Here is a 17,790-nt window from a genome sequence, read left to right on the forward strand (position 1 = left end):
TAATATATATTTACTGCCTGAAGACGTGCATATGAATCTCTTCTATAGGACTGAATCACGAAATGGATTAGCACTGACTGATGGAGGGTGTCATTTTTTATATTTACTCCTTTTGTGAGAATTGTATTACTTTTTTTAAAATAACGAGATTTTTATCTAAAAGGAAAATGTTTTGCGGAAATATATTCTGTTCTTGTTTAATTTTCTATTGTTCTCAATTGAATGCATTCGCTACGGTAAATTACCACCACAATATCTACAAGGAAAAGAGTAAAAATGGCAGAAAAACCATTAAACGTATGCATTTCTTGAAACTCCATTACCCAAAATTCTACGAAACAACACACTTCCGGTTCAGATCATTTCCGGTAAGGAAGTTGTCCGATCAAAACAAATGTTAGCTCGTCGTTGAAATATTTTCAATGACTTCCAGTTTTATTTGAATCCAAGAAGTCTCGCAATTACTCATCACGTAAGTCCATCTGAACATTTTAACATAAAACACTTAATCCGGTGTGTGTTGCTCTAATTTATTTTGAAGCTAATGCTAACAACTCACACTGCTGCTGCGCTGTCATCTGTTAGCTACACGGACTCACTGTTTGGCTCTTTGGACGCTTTGATTGATCCATTTCTAACGAAACTGTCCACCATGTAAAAGTAAAACATCTCATAGTTTGTTATTCTGGTTAGCTACTCGCTGCACTAATCGCAGCTTGTATACTGGTGTGACATTGAAAGCAGAAATACGATTGTAAATTGGTCAGACAGTGCAGGTAATACTGAGATTAATATTTTTTTTTTTTTTTTTTTTTTTTAATCCGTTTTGAACTTTTCAAGTAGTTCTTGTTTTGATTGTTTCAGGCTTTATAGACATTTGTCTTGAACTTAAAATTTTTGTTGCCACGAATTTTATTTGTATTTACATTTTAATACCAGTTGATGCTATTCACGGTTAAATGTAGAGCAAATTATGGCTACAAATGTAATAAATTATTCTCAATTTGTGGCCAAACTAACTTGCCACCCAGCCAAATTGCAATTTCCCCATCGTTGGACGAATAAAGATTTATCTTATCTTGTCTTATCTCATTTTCCTTCAGAGTCAGAAATAAGGGGCTGCAAACGAAATCTGAAAAATGTCAGAATACTCCTAAAAACTGAGTAGAAAATTTGCCCACACGTTTTTTAAAAAAAGTAAAGAACTGGTACGAAAGTAAACAGAGACAAATGCGCCAAACCAAAAAAAAAAACCATATTGGAAAAAGGCCCAGCCCTCTATATAAGCTGCTGGAGCAGCAGGAATAGAACTAGATGACAGTCTGACAGTGAAACACATGTATATTTGAACTCCTGTAGTATGGCTGGATGCTGTGACTGACTTATTGAACATTCAGATGTTTGATGGATATTACTGTAGCAATTTGCAGTGTTGTTGCTTGAAACAATTCTGTTAATGTTGTTTGTAAGTACAGCAGTTTGAATTTACGGTCATGAAACATTACTCTTTATTTTCCCAAATACTTTTAATTGCCCTTTGAAAGAGGATGTTTAAAAAAAAAAGTTTGAAAGACGTTGATGAAGTTTTAAGTTTCTCCATAATTAAGTGTATTATACATATATATCAAGGCTGTTAAGAGCCAAATGAAAGGCTAAATAGTCTCCTGCTTTGGCTCACATATACAAATTATATTAATGCACATCCAGATTATTGCACACTCTTTGGAACCACAAAAGTATATTTTTACTTTTACTCATGTTGGCACAAGGTGATGATTAATGTAAGCATTTTAATATGGGCTCATTTCACAATGAAAGCAGCAACTCCATGCATGAATTACTATTTTTAAGTTCCCCCAAACTTTTGTAAAATAATTTTGGAACAGTGGGGTAAAATATTCCCCAAATATTTTTAAATGTCCGACCCTTTCTCCACAACTTCAGTAACTTGTATCCATGGAGACACCAGAGCCGGGCCCAGCGGATGGAGAGGAACGTCTGGTGGAGCTGCGACCTCGAACACGCTCCAACCCTGAAGGTGCAGAGGACCGTCGCAGCAGCACGGGCAGCCTCGGAGGGAACAGTAACCCCAACATACCTCAGCCCGCTGTGGGGAGTCGTGTTGAGGGCGAGGGTGAGGCTTCCACCAGCGACAGTCCCCCGAGCTCCACCACCACAACCGTCTCAGCAGCTGCAGCTCAGACTGCTGCTCCTGTTGCAGTAGCATCAGCGGCGGCTGCACCCAGTGCCACGGTGCCACTATCCACCACTGCCGTTGCAGCCAAAGAGAGGCCGAAGCCAACACAGCAGGCGGCAACTCCCATCCCTCCGCCGGCAGAGTACCAGCTCAGAGTTCCCCGTGTCAACTGTCCAGAGAAAGTGGTAGGCCGATATTAGACTTCTGATTTAGGTTTCACATCAAATGAAGCCTCACTTTCCTTCTAAGGCTGATTCTATCTGGTGTTCCTCCTGGCAGATCATCTGCTTAGACCTTTCTGAAGAGATGTCTTTGCCAAAGTTGGAGTCTTTTAATGGGTAAGTTCCAGCGAAATCAACCTTTATTCCTCAATGCTCATATTTCATTTGTCATCATTGCCTAATTGACTGTTTTTCTATTTAGATCTAAAACAAATGCCCTGAACATTTCACAGAAGATGATTGAGATGTTTGTCAGAACTAAACACAAAATTGACAAACGCCACGAGTTTGCTCTAGTAGTAGTAAACGATGACGCTCTGTGGGTGAGTACAGGAATGTTTCAACCTCATTGTATATGCCGTGTATCTATGCAATATCATTCATATTTTTCTTGACTTACATGTTTGTGTATGTGCCTCAGTTGTCAGGCTTCACCTCTGACCCCAGGGAGCTGTGCAGCTGTCTGTATGACCTGGAGACCAATGTGTGCGAGTCCTTCAGTATCCTTTCACTCAAAACTGTTAAACAATGGAAATAAATGTGATTTTAGACTGGAGAAGACACTACAAACATACAACAAAAACAGTGTGGCACACACAGCGTTGAGAAGCAGCAGTTGTAAATAAATAATAAGAAGCAGATATAAAGAACTTTGAGTCGTTTAATTTTAGCCTTAACTGTCCTGTGTAGATCTGGAAGATCTTCTAAATGTAATGTAAGTACGTAGTACAGTAGTCTGATTATAAACCTTTTTTGGTCTCTTAATACATGAAGTGGTACATTAAAGTGTTTACTAAAGGTCTTCTCTTCTTCTGTTGTCTTCTTAGTCGTCAGAAGATCGAACTGCCATCAATGGACAATGTTCAGACCATCCCTCCTCCATACGTGGTGCGGACTGTGCTCATCTACAGCCGTCATGCAGGACAGCTTCAGTTCAACCCTTCAGAGGCTGTTAGTGTAAGTATGAGACCTGCTGAGATATCCAGGCTGCATTTGAGTTGCTCTGCATTGAGCACAACATTAACTTTACTTCGAAGTGAAAGTGTTATTTCTGCTATTCTGCTACAGAAAATGCTGCAGTCTCCATATTTCTTCTTTGATGTGGTCTACCTACACAACGGAGTGGATGAGCAGGGGGATGAGACCAGCTGGAGGGTGAGTGAATCAGCTGATGAAGAGACAATAATCTGTTTTGACTCTGTAGCAGGACGTGTGCTGTAGTTTGGCTCAAGTTTGTCTGGCATTGTTGTGTTGACGTAGGGGTGTGCGAAAATGTTGTGATACTGTATCAGCCCTGAATAACACTGTGTTGATTTTAACACTTTAGATGCAAAGATTCATAGCAGACAGACTGCAGAAAATACAGTGCTGTGATGTTCAATGTTACAGGGGCGGTTCTGATTGGATAAAAATAAACTTTTATTTTATGCATATTATATTGTGTTCTTAGTACTCTTAATACTTTGATAGTTTTCCTAAAATTAGAATAAAAAAACATAATACATCGCCTTGCTTATGGTATCACAATAGATCACAGTATATTGAATAGTAACCCTTTAATCATGATACTTATCGTATCACTAGTTCATACAAATAACCAGACCTATTGCTGTAAACTTTCGGAGCTCAGCCTTTTGAAAAGAGCAAAAAGCAACAAATGAGTGTCACATCATCTCTCCTTTCTGTATTATCTGCAGAACATTTCCCTGTGGTGGCAGTGTGCTATAACTGAACTGGACACACACAGTGACTGTTCTTATGGATCAGAGAGAACACAAAACTTATTGCAAATTAACGTATAACTAGTTCAAAAAGTACAAAAAAATCCCACTGTGACTCCTTGGGGGCTCTTTCCTTCTGTCCGTCTAATTAAACCTGAACCGTGTGCTCAGATGTTGTGAGAACCCACATAAATGTAACAGCTTTTCACACAGTGATGTAATCTGGGTGTTACCCTCATGCTGCATTTTAACTGTGTTGTTTGTTTTGTGCCTCCAGGACAACTACACGTCTTTCTGCAACCTGGACTCAAAGGGCATGTGCTATCGCTTTGAGGTTTCCCTGAGCGGACCCGCCATCGAGCTGCACAACTGCATGGCCAAACTCCTTGCTCACCCTTTACAAAGACCTTTCCAGAGCCACGTGTCTTACAGCCTGCTGGAGGGGGATGACCCCCAGGACATTGAGGCGACAGTCTAAACGGGACACACTCATAAACCTCTGTTTCTCTGTGAAATTCAAACACTGTAGTTTATTAGAAATGGGAAGGGATTTTCCAAATACACCTTATTACTGAGGGATTTTCCATTACCTGCTGTAGAGCAGTAATTTGTAAGAACATTTGGGAAAACTAGGCGTGGTTCTGAAGGAACAAGAGGGTTTCAACAGGTTACTATTAACTCAATCATTGTGTTTCCATGAAGGAACGAGTGAGTCATTGATTGTTCTAAGCTGCGGAAGTAATAAAATGATCCGACTGTTAAGCTGCTAGAGGTTTCCTGAGGGATGAGATGATGAAGTGGATGTGAGAGAGTTCAGGACCAGGACACAAGAAGAAGAAGAATTTAAAAAGGAAGGTGGTTAAAGGGATAATTCAGAGTTTTTTAAATGGGGTTGTATGAGGTACTTAGTATGTTACCAAAGTTGTTGGCACTTGGTAGACCCCCAGGGTGACAATATCAGTTCAAGTGTGCACTATATTAAGACTTTTTAACTGCTTTCCGACAGAAAAACTGGATCTTTTATCATGCTTTCTTTAAAGCAACCAGACTCCTTTGACAAAAACAGTAATTTTACCTTCTTGAACACAGATTTGATCGGTTAGCTTGTTTGTGTTAATGCCTGACTTTGGTGTTTTAAAGGTTTTGTTCAGATTCACCAAAGACACACAATTATACAAACAAACTAACTGATCAAGGCAGCAAATCCCATGTTCTGTAAAACGTGTAAAATTAGTGTTTTTGTCAAAGGAGTCTGGTGGCTTTGAAGAGAGTAAAGATGGATACAGTATAATGGCTGCAGAAAGTGTAATTTGATAACAAGATTAATTGGTAAATTTTCAAAATAAAGCACACACCTAAACCAATATTGATGTTAATTTTCAATTTTAGATAGGGAAAAAAACAGTTTTGCTGCTGCCCCGTCTATAGCACTACATTGCTTAGCTTCCATGCTGGTACACTGTTCCTCCAAACTGGATGTAATATACTGATTATGGATAAGTACCTCATGCAACCCCACTTCAAAACATCTGAACTGTCTCTTTAAATCACAAGTCTTTGTTAAAATCACTCCTTTGCCATTTTATTTTTCTTTCAAATCTTAGCCCACACTGATCTGTCTGTTAGTCTTAAAGGTCGAAAGCCTGTGACAGTTTCTGATCGCTGGCATTGTGAGATGAACTGTAACATATTAGGCACCATATCACACAGCTTCTATAATATCGCCTTTTCTTTTAGTTACAAAAACTCACCTTTTGTTGCCTGTTTTAATGTTTTTTCTTTTTTCTTTTTTTTTTTTACAAGAGGTTGTTTTTAATCTTTAGTCCATTTGTCACTCGTGCATGTTACACAGACAATGAAAGAATGTACGGTAACGTAGAAGCGGCCCCTCTTTTTACAATGATCTCTGTGGCATCAATGGATTGGTTGTAAAATAAGGCCCCTCGTACTGCCAGTCTAGCTGCACTTGAAACACTGTACAGATGAGCTTTTTGAAGCTGTTTCTGAATATTAAAAAGGCATGTTAATGTTATTTACTTTCATTTGACATTCAATGTTTTGGTCAGGAGATGGCAGCAGAGTCCCACCAGTGATGTGAGCTGAACTCAAAGGCTTTGTCAGAGACTATTCTCATTTTCTTTTAATAGATGATACATCCAGGTGTCAGTTTAATATATTTTTCCTGCTTTGATGAGTGTTCATCTGTCTCTTCTGCTAAACTATTCTGTGCTAAATCTCCAGGCATTTTCACTGTCAAGCTTCATCCCCCAGTGTCACTCTGATTTCTGAATTTACAGGCCTATACGACAGCATGAATAAGCAGTTATTGCAGCTTCTGTTTAAAAAACCTTATCTGTTATCCACCTATAGGCATGAATATCACCTCAGGGGTAAAGATATATTTTCCTGTCACCATAAATGTGTCTGGTCAGTTATCTTAAGAGGTGTTTTTATCTCAGTCTTCAACCGTTTGGTTTCCTGTTTTTGTTCAGAAGTTGATCCAACATCTGTCCTGACTCCTGATAGTCACTCATTTTCTGTCACTCTAACCTGCCTTCATAAATTAGTTTTTTTTCCGGTGAGGACAGGTTGTCAGGGAGACAATGGGGAGCAGGAAAACCCCGGCACAGAGGACCTTTCCCCTTTCACACACTTCCCCAGAAGGGCCGCCTGTTCCTCACGTCATCGTGGCAGATAACAGCGGGGGGCGGGGGGGATCCAGTGCGTCTGTACTGCAGGGAGAACTTGTTATTCATCCCCGAAGAATGACAGGTCCCTATTGTTCATTCCTTCACTCCTCCACTGCCATGACTCCTTTCCGTGTCTGCTTGGAACAGGATATGGTGGAATTTATTTTTTGTATTTTCTGCTTCTACTCCTCACATGGCTCACATTGTTCATCCAGCACCAGGGGAATACCATCAGGAATTCTGTATTTCTATAATTGAATGTGGTGCTGATGGTAAATCTTTCCTGTTTTAAAAAAAAAATCATGAGTAGAGAGTGGTGGAATATAACTCAATGCAGCTATTCAAGATACTCATACTAATATTTACAATTACATTTTTGTTCATTTACGCTGTGATACTTTAAATTAAGTAAATAATCTGACTGCTTCTTCCATCACTGAGGAAGTGAACATCATCATCTGTTGGTCAGATGGTCATATTGTAAAGAGATTCCTACCTAAGGGACAAAAGTTTTGTCCTCACTTTATCGACGATAACTCAACAGAAACACTGTGGAAACAAATTTCATGCCAAAATGACTTTAACTTGGTTTGACCAAGACCAGAGATATACTTGCTGTTAAATACATGTTTGAATGCTGCCTGATTGCTGACTTGCTTGTCCTGCGTCTGTTTGGAAGAAAATACAAGAAATTAACGCTACACCTCCGCAGGAACGATAGGGACCTCTAGTGAAAACATCCAGTAACACATGTTGTACACAGGTAAGTATGTGAATTATTCTATTCACAATGCAGCCATTAAAGTCTGTAATTCTCCCTACAATCTACAATGTCATTAAGAAGATGTTTTCTGTAAAGCTACGTACATTTGAGAGATCATACAACACAAGAAAGGATGAAGTCAAAAAACAGCAAAAGAAAAAGCAGGAATAAGTGGCATGGACTAAGTTGAGTGCTGTTAGTATGTTAATGTTTTTAGGACACAAGTGCTTTTCGGTAGTGAGTGCAGATGGTATATGAAAATGTTTTGTTTTGTTTTGTGGTCATTGTACATTGTGTGTGGTCCCAACATACATAATGTACTAAATCCAGACCATGATCTTTTTCTTAAACCTGATCAGGTCCCTAATCAAACTGGTCGGCCAGGCTGATAACAACCTTCTGAACCTATAGCAGGGACAGCAGCAGCCATTTCAACCCATAACAACTGATAATGTCCATTTCATTTGCTGATCAAAATGGGTGGAATATTCCACCCACCATATTCCTTAAAACATGTCCGGAAGGGATATTCATACTTTATTTTATCACCCTGCCACAAAAATTTCCGTTTGTCCTAACCACCAGGAAAATTCCTGATCATTTTGGTCCAGCTGGAGGCTGTAACTGTGACAGAGGTCGATGAGGGAGGATGAGGGAGGAGAAGGGAGGGGAGGAGAGGGGAGGGCCAGGATGGAAGTGTGCCTCCAGCAGCATTTATAAACATGGCCCCTTTACACACCTAAGGGTCATTGTTTACATCCATCCATACATGCCATTTCTGCACCCAGACAGTGTGGCAGAGAAATAAAGAAACATCTCAGCGCTGGTTCTTCTTTTGTTCAACAGAGTTCACCTTGAAGCTTCAGCACCAGCTCTGAAGAGAAGCTCACGTCTAAAGAGAAACCTTGTGGATTTTATTTTTATAAAGATAATTCCTGTTTAGATCTTCCAAAACCAGCTGCCACCATTTCACCTCCAGCAGCCATGTACAGCTCCAGCTACTCCCGGGCCAAGTTTGGCCTGGAGGCCAGGGAGCCCCTCCACAGGTCTAGAGGGAAGAGCTGCGGCTACTACATGAGGATCGTCTTCTTCTTCTCCTCCCTGATCCAGTCTCTGATCATCGTCAGCCTGGTGCTCTTCCTCATCTACGGGCAGCCAGAGAAGTCTGCAGAGGAGAAGAGGGTTGAGGTCAGTAATTTCTTCTGGTATAATCAGATTGTTTGTCAGATATAGAAGACATGTTTTCAGACAGAAGTTTCAGCCAAGGACTCCTTATATGAGAGACAACATACTAGGGACCCCCTCATGTATATGCCCAGGAATAATATATATTTGTTATTTTTTAGAATTCTATAGTCGTATTTAAGTGAAAGAACAATACATATAAATGTACTAGAAATATATTATACATCCAAAGATTATACTAACAAATGTAACAGATCGGTAAATGTAATAGATTTATTTGATTAAAGTGTGATATATGAACTATTATAGATTTAAACAAAAAATTACGCAATAAAAATTGTATTTTAAAAACAAACAAACATGTAGGACCAATTTTATTTTATTTTTTGCAATGAATTCGAACTTTTCATGGACCCTGCTTTGAGAATCACTTAGAAAGATGTATAAAAATATGCATGAAGGATAATTTGTGTCTTATTTTGTTTTAATAGAGTTTTAAAAATCATATCTACATCTAAGTGAACAATAATAAAAATACACATTTACAGTAAGTGCAAGGGGACTTTAAGAAACTTAATGCAGCAGCATCAATCATCACTCACTTGCTATGTTTCTGACACATATTTTAACTTGGTTGAATATGTATATAATATATTCAGAGCTGTACAATGCAGTGATAATGAAGCTGATTGATGTGAATGTTGTCCTGAAGGAGCTGGAGCTGAACTTCAACAGGCTGAGTGAGAACAACATCCAGCTGAGGAAGGAGAAAGGCGAGCTGGGAGCTCAGCTGGGAGCTCGCACAGCAGAGAAAGCTGCAGTGGAGGCAGAACTGACCAAGCTGAAGACTGATTCCAACAACACAGAATACAAACTTAAAGAGAAATTAGTAAGTAGATGACTTGATTAATGTCCTGCTAAGACAAGCAGGTGATGTTGTGCAGCTGTTGATGATCTGTAACAAAACAAAAAAAATAAAATAAAAGAACAATGTGGAAATAAAGGTTGAAAAGTCGCAGTTTTAAATTGTAAAAAATTATACAACATGATTTTTCTTTAGGCAGCAGTCTAGTTTTCTAATGGTGACCAGAGGTGAAAGAAGTGTTTGGATACTTTAACTAAGTAAAATTACTAATACCACTATGTAGAAATTGCAGTTATCAAAATATTTTCCAGATTGATTTTCTGTCATTTTAGCTCTAATTGTATAAACTTTTGGCAAATTTAATCTATAACAAAGTATCATACTTTATCTGCTCTTGCTATGTTTTGAATAAAAATTGTATTTGTAAAATAACTAAAGCTGTCAGATAACTGTAAGATTGTGAAAGGTTTTAGTATAATGTAGCGTAAAAATTAAAGTGGTGAAGTAAATTATAAGTACCACCATCCCACCATGTTAATAAAACACATAATTAATCACCATATAATTTTTTTTTCCATTTCCAGGCTAGCTGTGAGAGAATGAGTGCAGCAACTCTCAGCATGATTGCTCGTCGCCCCACCCCTCCCATCCAGCCCCCTCCAGTGCTCACCACCAGCGGTATGTACTCCATTATACTATAATACTAAACTATTTTGGGAGAATGAATGTAATGCTCTGATTCTGTTTAAACATTGTGAAATATTATTCTGCTGATGAACAGCCAGTGCATCAGAAATATTGCCCCTGACAATGTGTAAAATAATAATATATAAATATCCTGCAAAAGTATAGTTTATGTAGTTGGGATAAGAAAAGATGGTTGTGAGTAAAGCAAATAGTTTTCAGATACAGTAAATTAAAAATAATATTAGTGTGACTTTCTAATAAAGCCCATGTTATACATATATAACATGTTTATAGTTCTCAAATGATGGCTTAATAATGGGTAAAAAACAATCTACTGTCATAAATCAGTTACAAGACATTAAAATGAACAACATTTGGGTTGTGGGGTTATAAAAATCTCTCTCTCTGGCTGATTTAATTGACTTTATTTATTACCCCTTTATTACGTAAGTTGAGAGTAGGAAAAATACTCATCCCATAGTGAGGAAATTCCCTTGTAAAAGCAACTCAAAACTCACGAAAAGCAGATGAACTTGATTGTGTGATAATACATAAAAAATATCTTGAAAAAATTGGTTTGCTGTTTTTGCATCTTGACATCCTTCTTCTTATTAAAGTCTAATACTGATCTACAAAGCATTGCTGCTTAACTAAACAACAACACCATTAGTTACACTTTGGAAAGGGTGACTCTGTAGAAAGTGGTAGAATATTAAGAAACACAGTAAATGTCGGTGTTACTTAAAGTATAACTGTCTAACAAAGTTTTCATGTTGTGATAAAACTGTTGACCTCTCCAGGTGAGATGAGGACCCTGCAGACCCTAAACGCTCAGCAGAAAGCCATGATAAACCTCATCGAGGCAAACTTCACCCAGACGGTTCAGTACCTGAGCCAGGAGAGGGACAACGCCCTCAGAGACAGAGACACTCACCACCAGGACGCCATCAGCCTGCGCAGGGACAACGCCCTGCTGAAGGAGCAGCTCACCGCCTACACCAGGTACGTCTGTTTCTGCGTCTGCTCCGTGTGTGTCACTGAAAATATTGAACACAATAAAGTTGATTTTTAATATTTTCTTTTTAACCAGGAAATGCAAAGAGGACTTTGCCCACTCTTTGGACGGGATCAAAGTGGTGACCGGCGACTTCCTGAACAAGATCAACAACCTGTTTCCCCACCAGCTGACCTTTCACCTCACCTGCGACAGCCAGAAGGAGCAGATGGAGAAGATCAGAAACAGCTGCACCAACCTGTCCAGAGACGTGGAGAACAAGTTCCAGATCTATTTAGACAACGTGGGCAACAAGGTGTGTGCATCATATATTTTACATTAATAGGAACTAGAATATACCTATACATAGATTTATATGTAGGTGTGGAAGATGTACTCAGTAAAGATCCTACTTAGGTAAAAAAAAAACCCAAAAAAAACAGAAGTTTTAACCAGCAAAATTGACTTAAAGTGCTCATGAAAAAATGACAATTTAGGGGTCTTTTTGAAAAGGATCTCAAGATCAATCTAAAGGTCATAAGCAGGGATAAAAAAAGGCTTCTTCACTAAATTTCCATTCAATGTTGTGGCTTTCTTTTGTTAAGGCCGGGGTAGGCTGTTTTTCTGGAAAAGGCAAACTAAAAACAAAACTTTTTTAAACTGGAAAACAGCTAAGAGGAGGTGCAGAAGTCTAGTTTTCTCCCAGACGCATTTTTATCTAAATGACACCAACAACAACAACAAAAATTGCTATCCTAGCTTTAAGCTATTGGATACTTTTACCTCTTTGGAAAAATAATTTTAATAAAACATTTTAGTGGAAAGTTATCTTTTTGTTGGAACTGCAAACTTACAGTACTTCGAGACAAGTCACGAGCCAAAAAGCCTGGTAACCACTAGTTTAATCTATTTTATAAACTTATCCTTTGTTTATCAATGTAAAATCCTAATCTGAAGAAATATCAGTCACATAAGCGGCCATATAAATGTAGTGGAGTAAAAGGGACAATTATTCTATCTTAAGTGTGGTGGAGTAGAAGTATAATGTAGCATAAAATAGAAATACTTAAATAAAAAGTTTCTTGCCAACCTTCCTTCAAACTCTCCTTAAAGTGGTGGAATATTCCACAGAACTAATTGAACGGGAAACCAGTTTCTCTGGGGAGGAAGTCTGTCTGCTGCATCATCCATGATGAATCTCCAGCTAAAGAGACAGGCGTCCTCTGAGGTGAACTCAGGGTCAAAGCAGAGGTGAAGTGTGTGTCTCTGCTGATACAGCAGCACAGTGCAGGACAACAAAAACATGCCCTCACCAAGTAGATATTTTTTTACTCTTTAGAGAAATATTTTATTTGGATACAGCTCTCACTGAGGGGTCAAAAATCATCTTCTCTCCATAAACTAATGAAACTTTTATCTCCTTTGTCAAAGGTCTGGTGGTAGAATTGTTTTTTTGCATGGGAAAAAAATATTTAAAAAATTATATTTTTTTCCCATGCAAAAAAACAATTCTATGATTTTTTTAATATGGATATGTGTAGACCACTGTTACAAACCACAGCTTTTATTGGCCTTCATACAAATACGTAAAACTCAAGAACTCAAACAGAACAGCAAAATTTATAAATAAAAGTTTATCAATAGAGTTTCATAAAAAATATTAAGTATAGCATATTTCACAGAAATAAAATTCATGAAGTGCTTTGCAAAAATAATAATAATAATAATAATAATAATAATAATAAAAGACCATAAAAACATGCAAACAATACACAAAGGCAATAAAAACAATAAAAACCTAAGCCACAGGATAAAACATGAAGGACCATAAATACACAGAATTCACACAGAAAAAAAACTCAATTACACAGAAATATTACAGTAAAACTCAGTGATAAGCACCAGACAATTAATGACTTCATGTTTGAGTTCTCTTAAAACAGTTTAAATTCAAGAAGGGTTGCAACTTTGCAAGGTTATTTTAGTTATTGATTAATCTTCCAATTATTTCTCAATTTTATTTTCTCAAATTGGTTGAGTTTTTGCTTATGTTTTTTAATGTCTTGTTTTTTCTGACCAATAGTCCAAAACCCAAATATACTCAGCTTACAATGATTGAATACAGAGACAAACACTGTACCGTATGACTCTTGATTTGTATTAAACTCAATAAATGGCTACTTAACCAAACACAAATTAACTTTTCTTTAAGGTGTTTGCAAAACATTTGAGACAGCTTTCAATATACAGTAATGTTTTCCAGTTTAACACAACTCCAAATAAAGATATAGTTTAATAATTTTTTTCTCAAGCAGTGTCAATCAAACTAAAAATGATTATCTTAGAAAACTGTTTTTTCAGGTTGGATTTGATTTTGCAAAGTGGCCACAGCTTGTCTATTATCTGAAGAGAAATTGGAATACATAAAATGAATTGCAGCACAGAACATTAAACTGTCTGTAAATAATGTTTACAGTAACTTTGCTTTGGAAACTTAGCTTCACGCCTGAAGTTTGAGAAGAATGTTAAAATTGTGAGCAAAGTTAGTTTACTTCAGAAAACTTGAATACAGTGTCTGTTAATAATAAATTTCACTGAAGTTATGAAACCATTATATAGCTACATACATTCCACCTCGATCCACCTTGAGCTCTATATTTGGAAAAACATAATTAGCGTTCACAGATGTGACAGGCCCCTTAACAATAACCTATGTGCTGCGTCCTCAGGGAGACATTCACACTCGATGTCATTCATGCACTCCACAGTGACGTAAAGGAAAATGTACATTCACAGACACATTGATAGATAGAAATAGACACACGGTAAACAAAAACAGGTGCAATTATGTAAAGGCACCATCTGGAAACACATTCGGTACAGTCGACACATTCTTCAACCATGGCAGAGTCGAGAAAATCAGTACATTTAAAAGCAAAAATATGGCATCAGATGAATACATGACACTTATTTTCAATAAAAATATGCATCTTTTCTTCCAGGTGGCTGAGATCCAAGCAAAGTCCAGTCGTCTGGAGGTGCAAAACTCACACATGACTTCTGAACTGCAGCAGTGTGAACGCACTCGTGGTGAGCAGGTGGCAGAGGCCGCCAAGCAGCTACAGCTCAAGCAAAAGACTCATGACGACCAGGTACAGTTTATGTGTGTATAGATGTGTGGGTGGTAAATGGGAACCAAGCTGGAACGAGCTGATTTCCTCAGTTTCTGGTTATAAAACTGTGACTGCCATTATAAAAAATGCATGATATTCTACTCCTGTTTTATCTATTTTAATAAGTCCTTAAATCATACAGCAACATGAGAGAAATGAGGGTGTGAAATTCACTTTATTTAAACATTATTTTCCATTTATTAAGGTGGAGAAATTACTGATTGAGCAGAACCGGCTGAGAGATCAGAAGAAGCTGCAGGAAGACACTTTGGCCCTGAGAGATCGAGAGCTCCAGAGCCTCCAGAAAATGCTCTCTGCTAAGCCAAATTTCCAGGTAAAATAAATACAGAGGACCTGCCATTTGCTCTAAGGAAATTAGGAAAGGCAGCACCTACAAAGCTGCTCTAAAAAGGCCATTTGGCTAAATGTCTTGTATTTGGCTTTTGAGTGTGTGCACCCCTGAGCTTTTGAATTAAACTGACTCCACTGACAATAAGGGGGCAGTGCAGAGGTAAGGTGGTGCATGTGGACTAGGAAAAAAGGATTTGAGAAAACCATTTTTAGTCATAAGTTGCATAACGGAGCATTTCAAACCCAACCAGTTATCAGTGTGTGGTGTCAGATGACGCTGTACAAATGTGGTGTCTGTGTGTAAAAATGCCTATTTTTTTATTTTTTTAAAATACTGAAATAATCTTATTTTTTCCCAGTCTGGTGGTCTTAAAGCTGCTGGCCCACAGACCTCTATTGGAGCACCTGGCATCAGCAAAACTCCAACGGTAAACTTTTTATAGTTATGTTTTTGTGTTTTTTTGTTGTTGAATGTAAAGAGAATGTGATTAAACTTAAAAAGAATAATAAGCAGAAGACACTATATTTTCTTAACTCAGCTAAACTTGATTTACATAGCACCTTTTATACAGTCATGCTGCTCCCAGTACTACACAGAGCAAGATTAAAACAATTTTGTACAATTACAGCAACTCTCTGAGACTGTGCTTAGGCCAGTTGTTCTTTAAGCTAAATGCTAACACCAACATTTTACCATACTACTATTAAGCAGGTACAGTGTCTATCATAATCTCATTTTAGTATTTAGCATTATTTGCTAACATTTGCTAATCAGTACTCAACACAAAGAACACACTGGTCGTTTGTTCCTCCTACCTTGAAATTAGACCCACGTGAGCATTTCCAAAATTAGCGGCTCTACTGGTAGCAGACTGATCCTCAAACTTTAACGTAATGGTGAGGATCTTAAACATTTTTAGAGCTGTGAAATGGCTACACTTTTGTTAGGTTTAGGCAACAAAACTACTCCCTTACGGTTAGGGAAAAAGTGCATTGTTAGATGACAGATAGTTAAAAACAACAGGAAGTGAGGTAGTTATGTAGGTGACGTAAAGGGTGAAGCATGTATGTTAAGTTACGTAATTTTAAACAACGTTGACTTTTGGTTTCACACTGGTCTCCTTAGTCAAAGACCTGTAGCCTACTGCCTGCCCTGAGTGGACCTTGTCGTTCTTTATACTCCATAGCTTCACCTCCTCCCTTTGTGTTTACGTAATCACTTCAGCCACTAGAAGCCGCTGCTAACGACAAACGTAAATATGAAGGCATTTGGTCATTGGAAAGTATTGGTGGTGCTATATGAAAAGTGAAGGGATCACATTGATTACAATTAATCATGAGAGGGAAGTGAATCTGTGTACCAAATTTTTATGCATCCAATTAGTCAAGATACTTTAATCAAAATAAAATGTGAACCTCATGGTGACGCCAGAGGAAAGTTTAGAGGGCCACCAAAGCCAGTAGGATTCATCTTCTGAGAATCATGAATAATTCTGCACAAAAGTTAATTGAAATCTGTTCAATAATTATATATTTTCGATTTGAATTAAGTTGGTGGATCGACTGACTGACAGACATTACGATCCCTGGAGCTGATCCCTGTGAACGAGGCTAAAAATAGCACAAAACAGATTCCTTAATGCTTGCACCTTATATTGTGTGCGTCTTGTTATGTTTTTCCACCAATTATAATTATCATTGTTTTGTCTTGCAGGCGAGATGAAATTGACGAGCAGAGCAATATCTGACGGCATGAGTGGTGCGCCACAGTGATCAACATTTTGCCTTTAAAGAATACTAAAAAGGACATGTATATATTCTTGATACAGCACACTTCAACACAACCTACCTGTAAATACTCCATATTAATGTCATATTCACTGTCTGTGCATGCTTTGTTTAGCTGTATGGAGCTTTGACTTTAAAAATGTACTGTGACAAGTCTTGGTATCTACCAAGGTAAATGTAAAAAATTCCAGGACACTGGTGTAAATATTTTCTATTGTGTGTCAGTCATTGTGATTTCTGTACTTATGACAAGTTTTTATTTGTAATTAAAATTGAATTTACCAAAAACGGATTCACTCCTGGACTTTATTGTTCTTAGTCTTCTTCGTCTCGCCGTCATTAAAAAACAAAGACTCAGACAGGACTTTGGGCAGCAGCTGCTCACTTGTCTGCTATAAACAATAATCCTGAAATAGCAACATTATGTTTCATAGTGATTCACAGATGTTCGAATCTTTACTGGGGCCGGATAACAATACACACCGCCTATCATAAACATGTCATCTGCAGAGTCCCAACCACTGTGTGTCAGGAATCAGAAAGAATAAATTAGGGATGGATTAGACTGGATGTACTAGTTTTTATGACTAACTCAGTAAAGACGAGTTGACACTGTGAGTCTATTAATTGCCATTTTATGGTGCATTTTACGAGTTGAGCACAGCCGCTGTTCACAAGCTTTACTACTTCCTTTTCCTTTCATAAGCACTTAACGGAGAGCACATACAGAACTGAAGCTGGAAACGGCCTGTTTTTCCTTTGAACTGTTTTATGATTATTATACAAACATACCGTATATTTACAGATGGGTGAAAGATTAAACTGATATGTGGAAAACATAACAAATACAGATGCTTTCAGATGCTGTAGCATAGTTTAGTAATATAATTAAGTGATTAACATCCCATCATATAATGTATGATTGATTACCTTTATCCTATGATGAAACTATATTATGGACGTTACCAGATACACGGTCGCTCATAAAGTTGGAATAAAATATTTTTTTCCTCTGTCCATAAATTGAGGATGTGAGAATGTGATTGACAGATAAAGTGTATATCTTCTTAAAATTGTATTAATCAATCTCTTCCAAACATATCACAATGACAATAAAACCACAATTAACGGATGATTGTGTCTGAAAACAAAATT

General features: G+C 37.7%; 2 protein-coding genes across 2 annotated transcripts; both read left to right on the forward strand.

Moving 5' to 3' along the window:
- Nucleotides 1–356: 356 nt before the first annotated feature.
- babam1 (BRISC and BRCA1 A complex member 1) lies at nt 357–6,171 on the forward strand. The gene is made up of 9 exons (XM_059342091.1): nt 357–472; nt 1,945–2,382; nt 2,477–2,535; nt 2,621–2,741; nt 2,840–2,918; nt 3,109–3,133; nt 3,246–3,375; nt 3,487–3,573; nt 4,417–6,171. The coding sequence occupies exons 2-9, from the start codon at nt 1,957–1,959 to the stop codon at nt 4,615–4,617; spliced, it is 1,128 nt and encodes a 375-aa protein (XP_059198074.1). The 5' UTR covers nt 357–472; nt 1,945–1,956; the 3' UTR covers nt 4,618–6,171.
- A 2,179-nt stretch (nt 6,172–8,350) lies between these two features.
- On the forward strand, nt 8,351–16,942 carry plvapb (plasmalemma vesicle associated protein b). The gene is made up of 9 exons (XM_059341540.1): nt 8,351–8,780; nt 9,490–9,666; nt 10,227–10,320; nt 11,130–11,331; nt 11,420–11,639; nt 14,326–14,475; nt 14,702–14,830; nt 15,207–15,275; nt 16,562–16,942. Exons 1-9 carry the CDS (start codon nt 8,577–8,579, stop codon nt 16,568–16,570), a joined length of 1,254 nt encoding a protein of 417 aa, XP_059197523.1. The 5' UTR covers nt 8,351–8,576; the 3' UTR covers nt 16,571–16,942.
- Nucleotides 16,943–17,790: the final 848 nt, after the last annotated feature.

This window comes from Centropristis striata, chromosome 9 (assembly GCF_030273125.1).
Source record: "Centropristis striata isolate RG_2023a ecotype Rhode Island chromosome 9, C.striata_1.0, whole genome shotgun sequence".
NCBI classification, from domain to species: Eukaryota; Metazoa; Chordata; class Actinopteri; order Perciformes; family Serranidae; genus Centropristis; species Centropristis striata.